Source organism: Mesocricetus auratus, unplaced genomic scaffold, assembly GCF_017639785.1.
Source record: "Mesocricetus auratus isolate SY011 unplaced genomic scaffold, BCM_Maur_2.0 Super-Scaffold_6730, whole genome shotgun sequence".
Classification (NCBI taxonomy): Eukaryota; Metazoa; Chordata; class Mammalia; order Rodentia; family Cricetidae; genus Mesocricetus; species Mesocricetus auratus.
This window is the reverse complement of record NW_024429184.1, coordinates 97,494,266-97,511,694: the sequence shown is the minus strand read 5'-3', so window position 1 is coordinate 97,511,694 and position 17,429 is coordinate 97,494,266. Positions and strand designations below refer to the sequence as shown.

The following is a 17,429-nucleotide window of genomic DNA, read 5'->3' as shown; positions in this document are numbered from 1 at the left end:
GATGTTCATAGCATCCGTATCCAGCAACTCACAAGCACCTGTAACTCTAGCTCTGGGAGCTCTCACACCCTCTTGTAGACTCAGCATGCACTAGCATTCACACATGCACAGGCCCACAAACACTTAAAAATGAAATAAATCTCTTTTTAAAGTCTCAAATGGAAGAAAATATCCTTTATTTTCATTACACACCAGAAAGTAGATCAACATGAAAGGAAAACAAATGTGCTCCCCATTAAGGACTGTATGCACTATTTTGAGAAAAATGAATTAGATTATTATACACTGTCCACGAAGGCATTGATAAAGCTAACAGAGACATGCAATTATGTTCCATGTGTTCAATAAAGTAAAGGATATATTGAGCATAAATAAAAAACATAGGCTGTAAGTATTGCTAGTATCTATGCTATTATCAGACAAAGTAGTAGACATAACAGGAAATAACATGAAGGCTATTTAATAATGGTAAGTGTATTCATCATGGGGATAGTAACAGTTGTTAATACTTAGGAACCTAAAGTTTGAAAATACATGAGGCAAAAGTGATAGAATTATAAAGAAAAATGTGTAGTTGTAGTTAAAAATTCCAACATCCCTCCCTCAATAAAATATATAAAATATAGCGATTATTATGTAATATTTTATAGGACAATTAGTCTGAAATGCTATACAAGGCTTTCATGACACTATCAGGCATATTGACCTATTTGAGATATCTGTAACTCCCCATCCACCCTGAGAAGAAAACTTATTGAGTTCAAAGGCCCTTGGAACAGTTATTTGGATCAAAAAAGAATCTTGATTACTTTTAAACAATTCCAATTATCAAGTGTGTGCATTTTGACCACAGCAGAATTAAGTTAGATATTGATAAGAACATGGAGACTTCACGTTTACAGGAACTAACAACTTATAAATAAACCAGGGGTCAAAGATGCAGGAGGGGGCTTTAAAGTATTCTGAATTATAATGAATTTCAAAAGACATAATTTCCAAACATGCAAAATGCAGCTAAAGCATTTTCTAATAAAAAAGTTGAGCAGCTGGAGTTCCTTTGCAAAGAAAACCCAGAAATGAAGGAATAAATTAGATCCAACCAGGACTCCCTGTTGTGGGTTCTTAGTCTCGTTAATAATAGAATTAAGAAACTGACTTGGAAGGGTCCCCAGGCCCATTCTACTAGGGCTGTGAAACCTTAAATCTTTCTGTATGTGTATGTTGATTAAAAGAAAAATCTTCCCCCACACACTTCAATGTACCTTTTCACTTTATACCAAACAGGCTGGCCTTGGACTTACTATGTAGCCTAGACTGACCTCAAACTCATAACCTCCTTGGCTTAGTTTCCCAAGTACCAGGATTACAGGGCTGCTCTACTACACCCAGAAGGATCTCTGTCTTTATCTCTGTTGTTGTTATCAAGCATGGATTTTCTGCAAAATCTTCCGTAATATAAATCTTCATGAAAGTCAAGCAGGTTGTAAGAACATATAAGAAAACCATCCAGTATTGCCAAATGAGAAAAGCCACTGAAGCAGTCAGTGGGCTATTTGGCTATAAAATGCTTTGATTTTAAGAAGACAAACAAACCTGGAGCAATGAAACTCCATGAAGTCATTTGCGTTTTTAAGACCTATATAATCTGTCTTCCAGAACCCACTGAACCTGTCTTCTAATCCCCCAATACATTATCAAGTAAGAAGTTTTAAGAAGTCTCCATAGAGGCTCCACACAGAATTTCAATCCGGTGTTATCTATGCCACTCTTCCAACTCCATGTGAGGAAATATAGCTAGACCAAGAGCTCTTTTGAAGTGTATTTTGCTCCAGGCTATTCCACCCTCTGCTACTCGCCCAGCTTTATCCTCTTATAGCCGGCTGGTTTTTAAATGTGCAGCTGGCAGGAGTCTGCTCTTCCCGGTTACTTGGCAGTTTCCCTGCTTTGCCACTTCTGTGGGTGCTTAACATGGCTGCACCCACATCAAACGATTTGCATTCACTCAAGGTTCACTCACTTAGGGCTTCCTCTGCATGCCACAGCTGGCCATTGTTGTCAGGTGAGAACAGGGTTACCAGGTCGTAAATTCTGGCCCTCTACTCCCAGTACGGAGGCACAGGAGGGAAAAGACAACATGAGGTGGGGTTTTATGCTATAGTAATAAAAAAAAGAATGATGAAGCTAATCCTTTGGAGAAGTTAAAGCTGCCACAGGCTGGTGCTTTCCTGGTGGGTTAGCTTGGACCCGAGTATGAGCCAGGAGAACTGTTTAACATTGAGTGCAATGCCCAAGCAGAATGAGTGCTGAGAGACTCATTTCTTCCCAGGATCCTCGCTATGTGTGAACATGAAGACTGCATGATTATTGGCCGTAGTTTATATCTCTGACGTACCTTCCCATTCAGCTGTCACGCAGCTTATATATATCCTGGCCACATCCTGCTGCAGTATGAGCCATGGCTGGCAGAAAGACACGTGTGAAGACTCAATGCCTGAAAATTTTATCTCAAAAAAGACTTGCGATATATAAAATGACATAGCAGCAGAGGTACTCCACGTTGTAGTAGTCTGTGGGTTGGCTATTAGTTAGGACCTGAGTATTATGTACTACTATGTAGTTACTTGAATTTTTTGTTATTGTTTTTTGACACAGGGTTTCTCTGTTTAGCCTTGGGTGTTCTGGAACTCACTCTAAAAACCAGACTGCCCTTGAACTCACAGAGCTCCATCTGTCTCTGCCTCCAGAGTGCTGTGATTAAACCATGCAACCACCACCCACTTTATTTGAGCTTTTGGGTCTTGTGTCATATGATTATGGAAGCCAGAGAGGAAGAGCAACACAGAGATGAAAATGATCCCAGGCGGGGCTTCATTTAACCACCTTGCTCATTCTGAGTGTGGATGTGGACACGTAGGTCCACTGAGACTAAACCCACAATGTTTGGTAGTCAGGAGCAAGCCCTACCCATCCCGTCTGCATGAACAATGGCTCCATGTGTCCTGTCCATATGTCCACAGATGGCCATGAAGCTCCTGTTCTGTATGCTTGATGACAGAGGCTCAGCAATATTATGCCAGGCATAGATAGGGATGGATAGTGCAGACATGATCACCTATGGCAAGATGACACTTCATTAATTAACATGCCCTCTGGAGACTTTTTTTAAAATAACTCCAGTTTCATAAATATTCATGTATCTAACCCTGACCTGATGACAGATCTTACCTGTGCTTCTCCCTCCTCAGGAAAGTCCTCTAGCTTAAGGCTGTGACTGCTGGAAGGCTGAAGCTTGCCCTCCGTCCATCCTTTCTTCTGGGCCTCTCTTGCAACAGCACCAGAGCATCTGTCTAGTTTTGACTCTATTTCTTGGAGACCACAGCTGTGAAGGATAGCAAGCAGCCGTTTCTATCAGTTTATATGTATCTCTTGTTGAGGAAAGAAATGAGATGTCAAATTTGTAATTCTATTCATGGCACTGCTACATTGAAAAAAGATTCTACTAAGCCTTTTGGGAGACTGAGCTTAGAAGTAACTCTGGAAACCCACAGGTTTTTCCTGGTGTCAAACATCAGATATCTGTTGTAACTCTATATTTTAATTTGGTGTTATACTACACTGCTCATGTGCATCACTGATTTATTGAGCTAAATGTATGTGCCTCCTGTACCAGATCAGGACACACACTTATTCTTACAATAGTTCAAAGAACAATCGCTCTTTGAAGTGTGTGGCCTAGATTTTTTAGGTAGTGTTGCTGCCATATCTCTAATCTCCGGAAGATTTGTTTGTTTAGCCTTTCTAATTTGGTGTATAAGTACATGTAGGAAACTTAGAAACTTAGTACTGTGAATGGGATAAAACATATGGATTTCGAATTATATAATTTCATGCTAACTAACATTTTTATTCTATAGTAGAAATCACTTTAAAAATGTTGCTAGAACACAGAACCAAACACTTTGTTATATATTTTATATATAATATATATATGCACATATGTTATATATAGAATTAACTTGATTAGACATATATCTAGGAGATATAATAGATTTCAGCTCAGGTCACTGTAATAAATGCAGTATTTCAGAAAAGTGACTAACATCATTTTCTGTGGTTTCTCATTAAATATAAACTTAGGATGGCCAGCAGGGTGGTGTTCCACACCATCAATCCCAGTACTTGGAAGGCAGAAGCAGGCAGATCTCTGGCAGTTCGAGACCAGCTGGTCTACAAAGGGAGTTCCAGGACAGCCAGAGCTGTTACATGGAGAAACCCTTTCTCAAAAAACTAAACAAAGAAACAAAAACAAAATAAAACAAAAAACCTTATGATTTCATTATGTCTTGACTATTGTGTGATCATTTTAGCAGAAAATGAACATTCCTTAATTTAAAATAATTTATTCCTAACAAATGTTGAAGTTTGGCTGATGAATGAATGTCTTACTTTAATTGCTGATCACGATGGCTGTGGTAGAAATACAGGATATTTGGGGGGAATTGTTTAAAATGAGACAGCAACAAAGGTTATAGCATTCATTAACTTTTCCTTTTGGGGGAACTTGGCAGTCGTCACATACAGGCTATTCAGCATTTTAGTCAAATGGAGTCATACCCCTTAGACTCTGATACTTCCTCAACTAAGTTTATATACTAATGTGACTCTTGTCATCTGTGCAGCATCTCCAATATCTCTGCTGGGGGCATATTTAATAAAAGCAACTTTTGTGTGTATATTCAGCAGAAGAACTCTCCATCCACTAAAGTTTTTACTATCAGTCACGGTTTCACATTCCACGCGGCTTTCCTGTCACTGGACCACAAACAGAGTAACTTTTTGAAACGAAGTCTGGAACCTCTCAAAATTATCAATGCTGGTTAAATCATTTTTGTCAAAACTCCTTTTAATGTTGAGATTTTAACTTTAGGGGATCATAGAAGCTCTTAAGGGGAATTGCGATAGGGAATTTCTCCCTAAGGTTTTCAACTTACTTCTCCTAGATCTAGCAGATGAATCGTTGCCTAAGGCTTTACAAGACGTATTTCTTACATAATACGACTTGAAAGTCTATAAAATTGGCTATAAAAGTCTATGAGATAGAAGCATCGTTAGAAAATATTCTTACATTAGAAGAAAGAAAATATGCAAAAATTAATGACAATTATTAAGTGTAATAGGTAGAAGGAGTAAAACTGAAGCCAAAATTTCTGAGTCTCTCTTCTTATTGTCTTCTAATTTTCAGACTGAGTAACTTACATATTTTAAATGTAACATAATGTTTAGGGTTTCTGAACATAACTTGAAAATGAACTACCAGATACCTCAGATCAACCACTCCTAATCATTAAAAGGACTTCCAATCTTACTTTAGAGACACTTCCCTGTGCATTACTGTTCTAGTCACAATAGCTAGGAAATGGAATCAACCTATATGTCTACCAACTGATGAATGATTAAGGAAAATGAGGTATGTAGGTAAAATGGAATATTACCTAGCTGTAAACAAATGAAATCGTTGATTTTGCAGATAAATGAAAGAGACTGAAAAAAAAACTATGCTGAGTGATATCACCTAGGTCCATAAAGACCTCATAAGCAGATTTCAGCTTTGACTCTTTTGTTTTGTGTGTTTACCTTGAAGTATATGTAGAATCCAGGAAGCTAGAAATACACCACTAGAGATGGATGAATTAAGGTGTGTCAGAAAGCAAGAATGTGTATAAAATGAAAGTAGAAATGGTGGCTACTATGAATAGAGAGGTTCAAGCCTAGAGATACGTGAGAGATGGGGGAAAATGATAATAGGGGAATGATTAACTAAGATGAAGCGTGTGTAAAAAAAAAGTCATATGGAAATCTATTATTGCAATCTCATTTAAGATCAAAGAGGGTGAACTGCATTCATCCCCAAAAACAATGTGAGTTACTAATTAAAATCTCAGTGACAAGGATAGGATATCTCGACTCCCTCAGATAATATAGGTTATTGCTGTTGCTCCTGGTTGCCTTCCACAATTAGGCAGTAAGACCCTTTTGTTGAAGACACTACTCACTCAGGGTGCATGACAACTCAACCTTGAAATCAATGAGAAATTCTCTGCCTTGTATTAGCTTCCATGGTGCTGGGAAGTGGTATGCAGAGTGATGTGGGGGAGAAAGGACATTGGTGATCTCTTTTAGCAATGGACCTAATAGCACTTCCTGACAAGATATGTCCACTGTAATAGTGGCATGAGGTTTACGGGGGTAACCAATCACTTTCTGATTGACTCTGAGGTCTGCTCCACAAGGGGGATTTTTATGCCTGGTACCTGATGAAATGCCCGTTTCTGGGGAGGTTCCAGGCCCTAGAGAGAACCTACTAGTGTTGCTTAGCTAAGTGATCATGTTATCAAACTGCATCCTAAGTATTTATGTTTATAAACTTAGATTTGTGCTGTTTTCAACCTTGGTCAGAGAAGCTATTTTTCACTATTGGTAGCAGTTAATGCAGAGATTTATAACTAGCTGAAAATAAATGACTCTGAGTGTTCAGTCTTAAGAGAATCATCCATATAAACCTTCTACCACCCACGACTCTGGGAACATTGCAGAAAAAGAGCCCTTGAAATGTCGAAGTTAGATGAGAGGAAGGACAGTTGTGAAGAATTGACTTCTGGATGAAAACAGCTGTCAAGCCATTCAAAATTCCAGCTAAGTCAGTCAGAGAAATTAAGCCAATAAGCATCATTCCTTCACGGTCTCTGCTTCAGTTTCTGCCTTGCCTTCCCTGGATGACAGGCTATGAGCTAAATAAACCCTTCCCTCGCCATTGCTTTTGGTCAGTATTTTTGAAACAGCAACAAAGAAGAAAATTAGGGCATACACTCTGTCTTTAATTATTTAATTTTTAAGTTGGTGGACAGTATTAGGTTTCACTATCAAGTTTTCAAACAGAGTGTTTTTGTTGATTCTTTTCCTTTCCCAATCCCTAGAACTCATCTTCCCCCAGGAGCTTCCTTTTAGCTTTCATCATATGCATCCTATTGCCCTCTCTTTTTCTCATTACCTTTTCCCATCTCTTGTGAATTCCTTTAGACTCATACCCACTTATGTTCATACATATGAAGACTAAAAGCTAAATGTGCATATAACAGGAACATGTGGTATTTGCCTTTTTGAGTTGGGGGTTATCTACTTTAATATAATACTTTCTAGATTCATCCATTTTTTAAAATTAACATTTCATTTTTCTTTACAGTTGAAAAAATCCCACTATCTGTATATACCAAGTTTTCATCATCCATTAATTTGCTGATGAACAGCTAAGCTGATTCTGTTTCTTTGCTATTCTGAAAAGAGCAGAAATAAATATGAATGTGCATGTGTCTCTGGTAGAAGCTGGCTACAGCATCCTTTGGATATATGCCCAAGTGTAGTGTAACTGGGTCACATAGTAGTTCTACTTTTAATGTTTTGAGAAACACTCACACTGATTCCATATTGAGGCACTAGTCATACCCTACCAGCAGCAAGTAAAAATATTTTTCTTTTCATTCTTTCATCTTTGCAGGCATTTCCGTGTCTTCTTCCTTGATGGTAGCCATTCTAATGTGTAAGATGAAATGTCAAACCAGTTAATTGTGTGATAGCTTTGGATGCTGAATACTTAAAAATTCTTATTGGCAATTTGTATGTTTTCTTTTGAGGGCTTTCTGTTCAGTTAAATGGTTCATTTATTGATTGTCAGGGTTTTAATGGCCTATGATAGATATTAACACTCTAACTGAAGTAGCCAAAGTAATCTTAAGCAGAAAGAACGGTGACTGATGCATCACAATACCTGATCTCAAATTATGCTATAGAGCCATAGGGACAAAGTCAGCATTATATTAGCATAAAAACATTAATGTAGGCCAGTAAACAAAATATGAAGGAATAATACAACTAAAGACATCTGATTTTTGATAGGGATATATCTAAAACTATACTGGGAATAAAAACCAGTCTGTTCAACAAATGGTGCTGATAAAACTGGATATATTGAAAAAATAAAACTAGATTCATGTTATTCATTCTACTGAATCAATTCAAAGTGGATCAAAGGCTTTAATTTAAAAGCTGAAATGATGGAACTACTAGAAGAAAACAGCATTCCAACAGCACAGGTGATATCTCCAAGAAATAACAAAGTGAACTAAATTAAATTTAAAAAGTTTCTATAGAGCAAAGAAAATTATCAGATAGCCTGCATAATGGTAGAAAATCCTAGCTTGTTCTCTTAAAAATATTGGGAAAAGGCAAAGGAAGTTGTGACAGGAACTACAAAGTTAAGGATTTTTTTCTAATCTTGGGTTGATTTTCATATCTCAAAAACAAAAATAAATCTTAAACTATATTTTTAGTGGTATTTCACATGGTTCATAAGAAGCACTAATGAAACTTCCTTGAGTTCTCAGTCAATAATAAAACATTACATAATATCTTTTCTAGTATGTCAATTTCACCAATAATGAGGAAGGGAAATTTGTCATAGAAGTATCTGGATCTAAGAAATGCCATCAATAAAATAAATGTGCGGAGTGTCTTGTTAGGGCTTTGACATGCAGAAATTTCTAGGTACATTTTCAATGAGTAGTAAATTGATAGTTAAATATTTAATTTGTTTGGGAGTTGCTTCCAGAACTATTATTATGGGGTGGTTTAGTTGGTACTATAAATTTTTTAATGTTTGAGATGTGTTTGATGTGTCTAAGACACGTAGCAATGATAATAGCCCCCAACTTTCTAACAGCTCTCTTTGGCTTTAATGTTGTTTGTTTCATGAGCCTTTGTGGGGGAAAATGTTCTGGGCAATAATTACTCATGAATGCAAATAAACATTGGATTATAAGAAAGGTAAGTCTTCCACCCAAGTTGGTATCACAGTCTAAATACAGTCATTAAATATTGTAAAACTCCTGAGTGGGATTATGAAGTGAGTGAGTTCTGTAGTCAGTATTTTCAATTCTATTCTCCCCTTTGGAATGTCATCATGAAGGAAGACATTACCCATGTCTCCTTGCTTCTATGGAAGGGTAGGATCTAAACTCTCCATGAACATTTGCTCTGAGTGGCAAACTGCCTCCTGTGGTGGCATTGGGTGGCATTTTACTTGTCTTTTGGGTAAGTCCTGTGCCTGTGCCTGGCATAGTATTGTTGTCAAGCTCAAAATGGGAGGACTACAGGAAATGTGACTGTGGCTGAAACCTAGATGTGAATATTGGCCAGTCATCCATCATTAGAGATGAGAAACAGGTGAGCTGGGCAGAACATTGTCGAGGCTCTAGCCCATCATGTTTCCTTCTCCATGCATGATCCACAGAGACCCAAGGCTTCTGCAGGACTGTTTCCTGGGGGATCAACTGAGAAGGTGCAGCCCTTCATTTTTAGAGGCATACAAATCCTTAATATACATGATGCCCTGTGGGAGGAGAGCATATTTACTCATATCAGGGAGTCAACCACCTGAGACACTATCTGCTCTGTATTAATTTTGAGCCTAACGGTAATTTTCCAGGATGTGACTGAGTCACCGAGCCAAGGGGGCAATGATGCCATGTCAGACATGTTGGTTGTTACAGCCTTTCCTTCTTACCCGAAAAGATTTCTCTGAATTGAAAAGCTGAGATCTTGAACATCAAGTTATAAAACATTCTCCTCATCTACATGGGAGGACCTACGAGTCTATGATTTCAGGCATCTTGATCATGGCTTCACACTAACCAGGGCAAGTACAGCTTGTATTGGGTTTATCAAGGGTTTTGTTATTGTTTCTTCTGTGCTTTGTGTTTCCTTTTCTTTTTTTTTCTTAAAGAATCTGAAGTTAGCTAGAAGTTCACTGATGGGTGGAAGAAAAAACAGACATAATGAGGCACTGGTGATTATTTAAGCATGCAATTAGCATTGTACATGCATTTAAAAGCAAAGAGCCTGACTGATGGTGTCTGCTAGCAAAGGATTTATGAGTAAGAGCCAGAAAGAAGAGTCAGGCGCTTGCCCAACCAGCATGAGGAGCAGAGTTTGGATCACCAGCATTCATGTAAAATGCCAGGCCAGGTGGCACAAGCTTGCAGTCCCATTAGAGAACCAGAGAATAGAGCCCACCCCCTGCCCCAGGCTTGTTGGCCAGCCAATCTTACTCACTCCACTAGGGTCAGTGAGAGAGTCTGTCTCATCATCATTATAATACCAATAAAACAATAATATGGAGAATGATATATCAAGATGCCAGACATCAACCTCTGCCCTCCTCCAGAGCCAATGTTACACGGCAGCATGCACATCTACTTGCAAATGTACGTACATGAAAGCACATACATACTCATAAAAATTTGTACATCTGTAAACACACAAAGTAAAAATATATAATTAAATGTTCCTCTGTGTTTTAGCTTTAGTAAAATTCTCTCTTCACATTAAAAAAAAATATGTACTCTTTAATATAGATCACTTGCTTTCAACCTGTGGCCCCTTTGGCAAACCTCTGTCTCTAGAAACATTACATATCTATTCATAATAGGAGCAAAACTGTTGCTGCGAAGTAACAGCAAAAATAACTTTATGAGCCGGGCGGTGGGGGCGCACGCCTTTAAGCCCAGCACTCGGGAGGCAGAGGCAGGCGGATCTCTGTGAGTTCGAGGCTGGGCTGGACCGACAGCCTTCAAAACAATACAGAGAAACTCTGTCTCGTAAAAACCAAAAATAAATAAATAAATAAATAAATAAAATAGCTTTATGGTTGGGGGTCACCACAGCATGAGGCACTGTAGTAAAGGAGGCAGCATTAGGAAGGCTGAGAACTTCTGATGTAGCTGCTTCCTTTCCACTCCAAGCACATCTGTGTAATCTCTCGAACTTGGACAGTCGTTTAAACAGCTTAACTGAAAAAATATTGTTTTAAAATAACTTACTGAATTTGCTCTTAGAAAATTTCATGCATTTTGTGCGTTCTGATAACTTCAACTCCCATCTGCTCTCATGTCTCTCCCATCTGCTACCCCCTTCATCCCTACAATACCTTTTCCAAAAAATGCAGGACAGGCATCATTCCAAACTTGTAAAAAATACGGTTATGACTTCAGACACTAAATCATTTTGTTGTTGTTTTGGTTTGTGTTTGTTTGTTTTGTGATTGGCACACCAGGGATAGTGTTACAATGGACAGACCAGCACTTATTTAACCACACACTTAAAAATTTACCTAATGTGAAAGAAGAAAAACATGCTCCTCATCTATATGGGAGGACCCAGGAGTTTATGATTTCAGGGGTCTTGATCATGGCTTCACACTAACCAGGGCAAGTACAGCTTGTGTTGGGTTTATCAAGGCTTTTATTATTGTTTCTTCTGTGCTTTGTTTTTCCTTTTCTTTTTTTTTTCCTTAAAGAATCTGCAGTTAGCTAGAAGACTGCTGATGGGTGGAAGAAAAAACAGACATAATGAGGCACTGGTGATTATTTAAGCATGCAATTAGCATTGTACATGCATTTAAAAGCAAAGAGCCTGGCGGCCGGTGTCTGCTAGCGAAGGATTTATGAATACGCTAGAGAGATGAGTCAAGAGCTTGCCCAACCAGCATGAGGAGCAGAGTTTGGATCACCCTGGCATTTTACATGAATGGGTTCAAGCATTCCTCCTTTTCTCAGAAAATAATCCTTTTGGAACCTAACTAATGCATAAATGCACACTCCCCTCTCTTTTGTTTTCAGCAGGTTTTGTTTTGTTTATTTGGAGCCTCTACCTTTAATCCCATCAATAGTTTGCTAAATCTACTAACGACCCCCCACGGGGAGGTCATTCTTTCACCTCTTCAGTCTCCGCAGAGGCTCCTCACCACCCTTGACCCAATGCCAGTAGCTGTGTGACTCTACACCAGACTGTGGGACACCCTGCCTGAGGCCCGGCTTAAAGCGTTAGCAGGCCACCACATTCCCTCGTGGAAGAGGAGGGCCATTTGCTCAGCCTGACAGAGTCCAGAAAGTCTCTGCCATGCTGGCTCAAGGGCTGGGGGAGGCAGGAGGGTGACTCTCCCAGCTCCAAGGACACTGGGAAGAAGATCGCTAGCCTCTGTGCCCAGCAGCTCCTTCCAGCTGGAGCTGTGGCCCATAGACCGAGCTGGTGTGGGCGGGGCGAGGGTGACTGGACCAGGGTGGCTCTGGCTGCTGTGTCTGCCTGGGGACTGAGAGGCGTGGCTGAGCCCCTGAGTGAGCGCCAGCAGGAAACCACTGCCTTTTTCTCTGCCACCACAGATCCAATTCAGCCTCCAGATCCTGGCAGCCGAAAGGGCACATCTGTCTGTGGAGGTACATCCTAGCATAGCTTAATTCTTACAGGGAGAGCAAGAAGTGACAAAGATCGTCTTAGTTTGAAGCCCAGAGTCTGCGGCAACCAGCCCACTCTGTCAGCAGCAAGGGTGGGAACGCTGGGCTGTGCAAGGCTCATTTCCAGCTGTGTATGCAAGCGGGTTTGGGGGGGGGGGTTTGCTGTTGTTGTTCTGTGATTTCGTTTTGGTCTTTGTTTTGTGAGGTTTTTTGTTTGTTTTGTTTTGTTTTCTATAAGAAGACTCAGAGCTGCCCTGTCCAGTGTCCCAAGCCTTATCAGTCAGCATTCAGTAGCCTTTTGGGTGAAAAACTTTTATTTCTTTCGCAGGATACACACAGAAAGCCTGAGCCAGAATTACAAGTGCCAGCCCGGAGCTTTTGGGACAGGTTTCTCCGGGGTTAAAGAGGTGAAGCCTTTGGAAAAGAAAGACACTGAGAGTGGACCCATTGGGTCAGCTGGTGGCCAGGGAGCTCATGCTTCTGTCTTGGCTCACAGGATTTGGGGCTGGACTGCTCTTCCTGCACTTCCTGCAGAAACTTCTGTTCCCGTATTTCTGGGACGATTTGTGGTTCCTGCTGAAGGTGGTGCGCTATGGAATTCAGATGGAGATATACAAACTGAGAGGGGAGCTCGTCACCGTGCTGGATAAATTCCTGAGCCACGCCAGGAGACAACCGCAGAAAGCCTTCCTCATTTATGAGGGAGATGTCTACACCTATGAGGATGTAGACAAGAGAAGCAACAGAGTGGCCCATGCCTTCCTAGACCACTCCTCACTGAAAAGGGGGGATGTTGTGGCTTTGTTGATGAGCAATGAACCCGACTTCATTCATGTGTGGTTTGGCCTGGCTAAGCTGGGCTGCGTGGTGGCGTTCCTCAACTCCAACATTCGCTTCGATTCGCTCCTACACTGCATCTGCACCTGTGAGCCCACAGCGGTGGTGGTTGGCGGAGGTAGAGTATGGCCTGTGGTCTGCTTTGTACAAAGAAAACCAACCTACTTCCCTGCTCCCCTTTTTCTAACCATGTTTCGTGTCTAAACTTTGAGGTGGGTGATAATGTGTAGAAATTATGCACATGCAATTGTTCTTCAGTCCCATAGCCAGTGAGTGGCTCAGCCCCTCCCACTCCTCTTCAATTCACTTACTTCGTTGTAGATTAGTAAATAGCAATACAATGAATGAATATTTTCTACAAAATCTTTGCTTCCTGCCATTTTGACACGGGCAACTAGTACCCTTGCAAGAACTCAAGAGACACAGGGTCCGGTCAGTTATTTTATTAGCCCTGACAAAAATGTTTCATGAATAAGAATGTTTCCAGTTGATAACTTTATCAAGAATGAGTGCATTTGGATAACAGAAATTTTAAACGAGAAATTCATACATCCTTACCTTCATTCTTGTACTTACTTTGTACTCTGCAAGCTAGGATTTGACAGAGCAAGGCTGAGCTACCCCTCTCAGCCAGGGGCAGGCTCTTGGAAGACAATAGTACTCGCCTTTGTTTTACTCCCCTCCATCATTTTCTTCCAGTTGCCTTCTTCTTTCCCTGATGTGAGTTAAGATAGCTACGTTATATATATTCACACCTAGTGGTGGAGATCAATCCTTGGTTTAATGAGTAATTAACGAGGAAGTTAGAAAGGGGGCATAGCTCAATGAAAGGAAATAGGAAGCATGGCATTTATTTGGTACAACCTAAAGGATTTAGACAATTTCTTCTTGTATGGAGCTAAAAAGTCATGAGGGTGTCCAAAGCAAAGATCTTGGCAAAAATACGTATTTTAGATTAATTGATACATAAGGGTTCTTCATATACGATTTAAGAATCTGTAAAAATGTGAACATAATCTATTTCTGCTTTGTGGTTGACTAAAAAGTAGACCTTTCCAGCTCTCTTCTCTCACATATTCACATATGATAAAAATGGGTTAGGCTGTGGACAAAAGAAGGACTGCCCCCAACACTGTCACTCTTCCCACATCTCTGTGTCCTTCCCGCTTATCTTCTGATTCAGTCGAGTCAGGAAATGTTTATTACCAAGCTCTGGTTTCAGCTAGTTTAGGACCATGGGAGTGGAGAAGCCAAAGTGTGTGCCTGAGTACTGTCTGACGCTTCCCTCAGTCCTGTCTTCCACGTCACTTTGTAAAGAGGTCTGATTTGTACTGAGGCTTCAGTAGCCTATGGGGACAAGTAGAATCAATGAGTCATGTAGAATCTTGACAGTGTGGTGAAACAGTATTCATCAATTACTACAGCGATGAATGCAGCAGAAAAATAAACACTGTTTGTTGTCCTGGGCACACGCTGACATCTTATCCCATAGCTTACATCACTGCCTATCATGTAGCAAATTTAAACTCCAAATTATGCTAGAAAACATTAACTCCCTTCTGAAGAGCAAACTCAGGGGGCTGCAGTGCCCCCTGAAAAGATCTTTGTGACTATGATGCTGAGGTCAATGTGAGAAGCTTCCCAGAGCAAATTACTAAGGAGTCTTCCTAATGGGCATGGTGCTGGGCACCTTTCAAGCTGTTACAAAAACTTGGCTGTATGTGAGGAGTTGCTTAATTACGTTCAATTAGTGTTATAGTTTACTTGTTCTGGCTTTGACTTTATTCTCCAGCCACTAATTGCAGTGTTTCCTTGCTTTTCTGTTTCAATACCAACATCCCAGCATCCTCCACTTCCTTTTTAGTACATGAAAGCTGTGGAGCCTGGGAGCATTGCTCAGCCCAGTAAAGAACCATCCAAACACAAATGCCTAAGTTTGACCCCCCAGAAACAAAATTAGAAAAAAATACCTGTGTGTGGTAATCTCCAAGCAGAGCCATTTAGTCTAGCCTACCTGCTGAGCTCCAAGTCAATGAGAGGCTCTGTCCCAAAAATAGTAAGGTGTAGCTCATACATAAAGTTGACCTCTGTACTTTCACACATATTCATACACAAAACACACACATATACATACATTCCTTCATACACACATGCATTCACATACATACATGTACACACACATGCATTCACATACATTCACACACACATGCACAGACAGATGCATTCACACACAGATACACACATATATGTATTCATGCACATGCACACACACATGCAAACACAATGCCTTCAAAACACATATGCATACACACAGCCATTTATGCATTTGCACACACATGAATACACGTAGACATTCACACACATATGCTCACACACATGTACATGCATGCATTCACACAGGTTCACACACACACACACACACACACAGAACGAGACTATTACTTTGGGTTACTAGAGTTTTAAGTCAATTCTATTTAGTAGAGGTTTCAGAAAAATAGTTAACTGGAGAAATTAAGGTTAAGTTACACTAATCATTCATTTTAATATATCTCAAAACACAAATTACATGAATTTTAAAGATGTGGTAATTATATTTTATTAATGAATGGTTATTTGGTTAAGAACAGCCTAGATCTTAGTAAACTGTGTGTATTTAGAACTCTTATCTTGGGATACTGTATTCTTGGTATTTTAAGCTGCATTTGTGAACACCATACTCATAGTGATTAGATTTTTAAACCTCAGAATCCACAGACTATGTCCAGCTGTTCCTAATGTAGAGCCTTACAATCCCAGGGAGAGTGTTTAGAAGTGGAGAGATGAGTGGCTTGTGCAGAGCAGCCAGGCAGACCTAGTTCATGTATAGTTAGCCACTTTGTAGCTGCTGGAGTCTCTTTGTGAACGTCACTTTTTTAAGCTACAGGTTGTGATAATGCCATCTACTTCACAGTGCAGTTCTGAGGATTAAATGATTTGACTTTTGTGAAGTGGCCAAGTGCCTGCTAGGTAGTAACTCAATGCTCAGTGATTGAAAAGAATTCATGCTGTGCTTATAAAGACATCCTATGCCCAAAAGAATAGTACCCAGTTGGCTTGAAATGGTGTTTTACAAAAATACCTGTATATGTTCAGTTTGTGTGTGTGTGTGTGTGTGTGTGTGTGTGTGTGTGTGTGCAAATCTGTATGTGTGCATGGATACACAGGACAACTTTTATGGCAGTTCTTCAGTTGTTCTCCATTTTCCTTTGGAGACAGAATATCTCTCATTGGTCTGGAAATCACTAAATAGACTAGCCTGGCCAGCCACTAAACATCAGGTTTCTGCTTGTGTCTCTGTCTCCACATGCTGGGATAGGAAGTATTCAATATAATAACTTATTTGAAGATGGGTACTTGGGGGTCAACTCAGACTTTGTACTTCCAAGGAAAACACTTGACCTACTACAGAGATCTCTCTGTAGCTCCAGAAGTAATATACAATTTTAAACAAGTTTTATGGGTCAGGTCAGATAATGCCCTTGGTGATAGGTAAAATTTCACCTTGGCTTACTTCTCTGGTAACCATATGCAGGAGGAAGCCAAAGGAAAGATATCAATTAAACTACCATCAAACATTATTCTTAATATTATCAGTTAACAGTGATGTCAGTTAACTACGTTTCACAAGGCTGTTTCCCATAAGGCATCCCCAGGAACTCTGAGAGGCAGATGCAGTGATGTTATACAAAGAAATCAGGTAGCTTAGGTTGAGTAACTCATTTTAGTAGATTGCACAACTGGCATTCAAATCCTAGTTCCTGATGTGGGATTGTGATTTAATTATCACCCAGTCTTGTAAGGTTACACTTCAGTATAGTTATGAAAAGGTATGTGTTCTGGCTATAAGACAGCATTCCAAGATGGCATTATCAAGATATCAGGCTTTTAATACATGCTATTTAGAAAAATGTGTGTGATACTATTCCCTCCAATGAAGCCTGAAGACTCACGTGTACTTGCATGAGCATCTCCTGTCTGTTTCAGTCTAGGGGTCTGGATCAGGTCTGTGTTCTCTGGCAGTCAAAAATTAAAATGAAGAGTCAGGACAAATCTCAGTAAGGACAGGTGACAGCCTGGAAATTCTCCACAGAGCTGACAGAATCTGTTGGTAAAGAAAGTTTTTATTCGGGAAGAAGAAACACAGCTCCTAAAAGAAAAGAAGTGCTTTGGGTCAACCAGATGTCCACTGGTGTCCTTGTTACTGGAATATAT

The 17,429-nt window shown here is 39.9% G+C and overlaps 1 protein-coding gene across 1 annotated transcript in view; it reads left to right on the top strand.

Annotated features, from left to right (window-relative positions):
• Window positions 1–12,134: 12,134 nt before the first annotated feature.
• The window catches only part of Slc27a6 (solute carrier family 27 member 6), a 41,774-nt gene continuing 36,479 nt past the window's right edge, over window positions 12,135–17,429 (top strand). Inside the window, exons 1-2 of the mRNA XM_005069090.4 lie at window positions 12,135–12,323; window positions 12,670–13,296. Coding sequence (XP_005069147.1) covers window positions 12,816–13,296 — 481 coding nt within the window. The 5' untranslated portion in view covers window positions 12,135–12,323; window positions 12,670–12,815. The remainder of the gene's footprint in view (window positions 12,324–12,669; window positions 13,297–17,429) is intronic.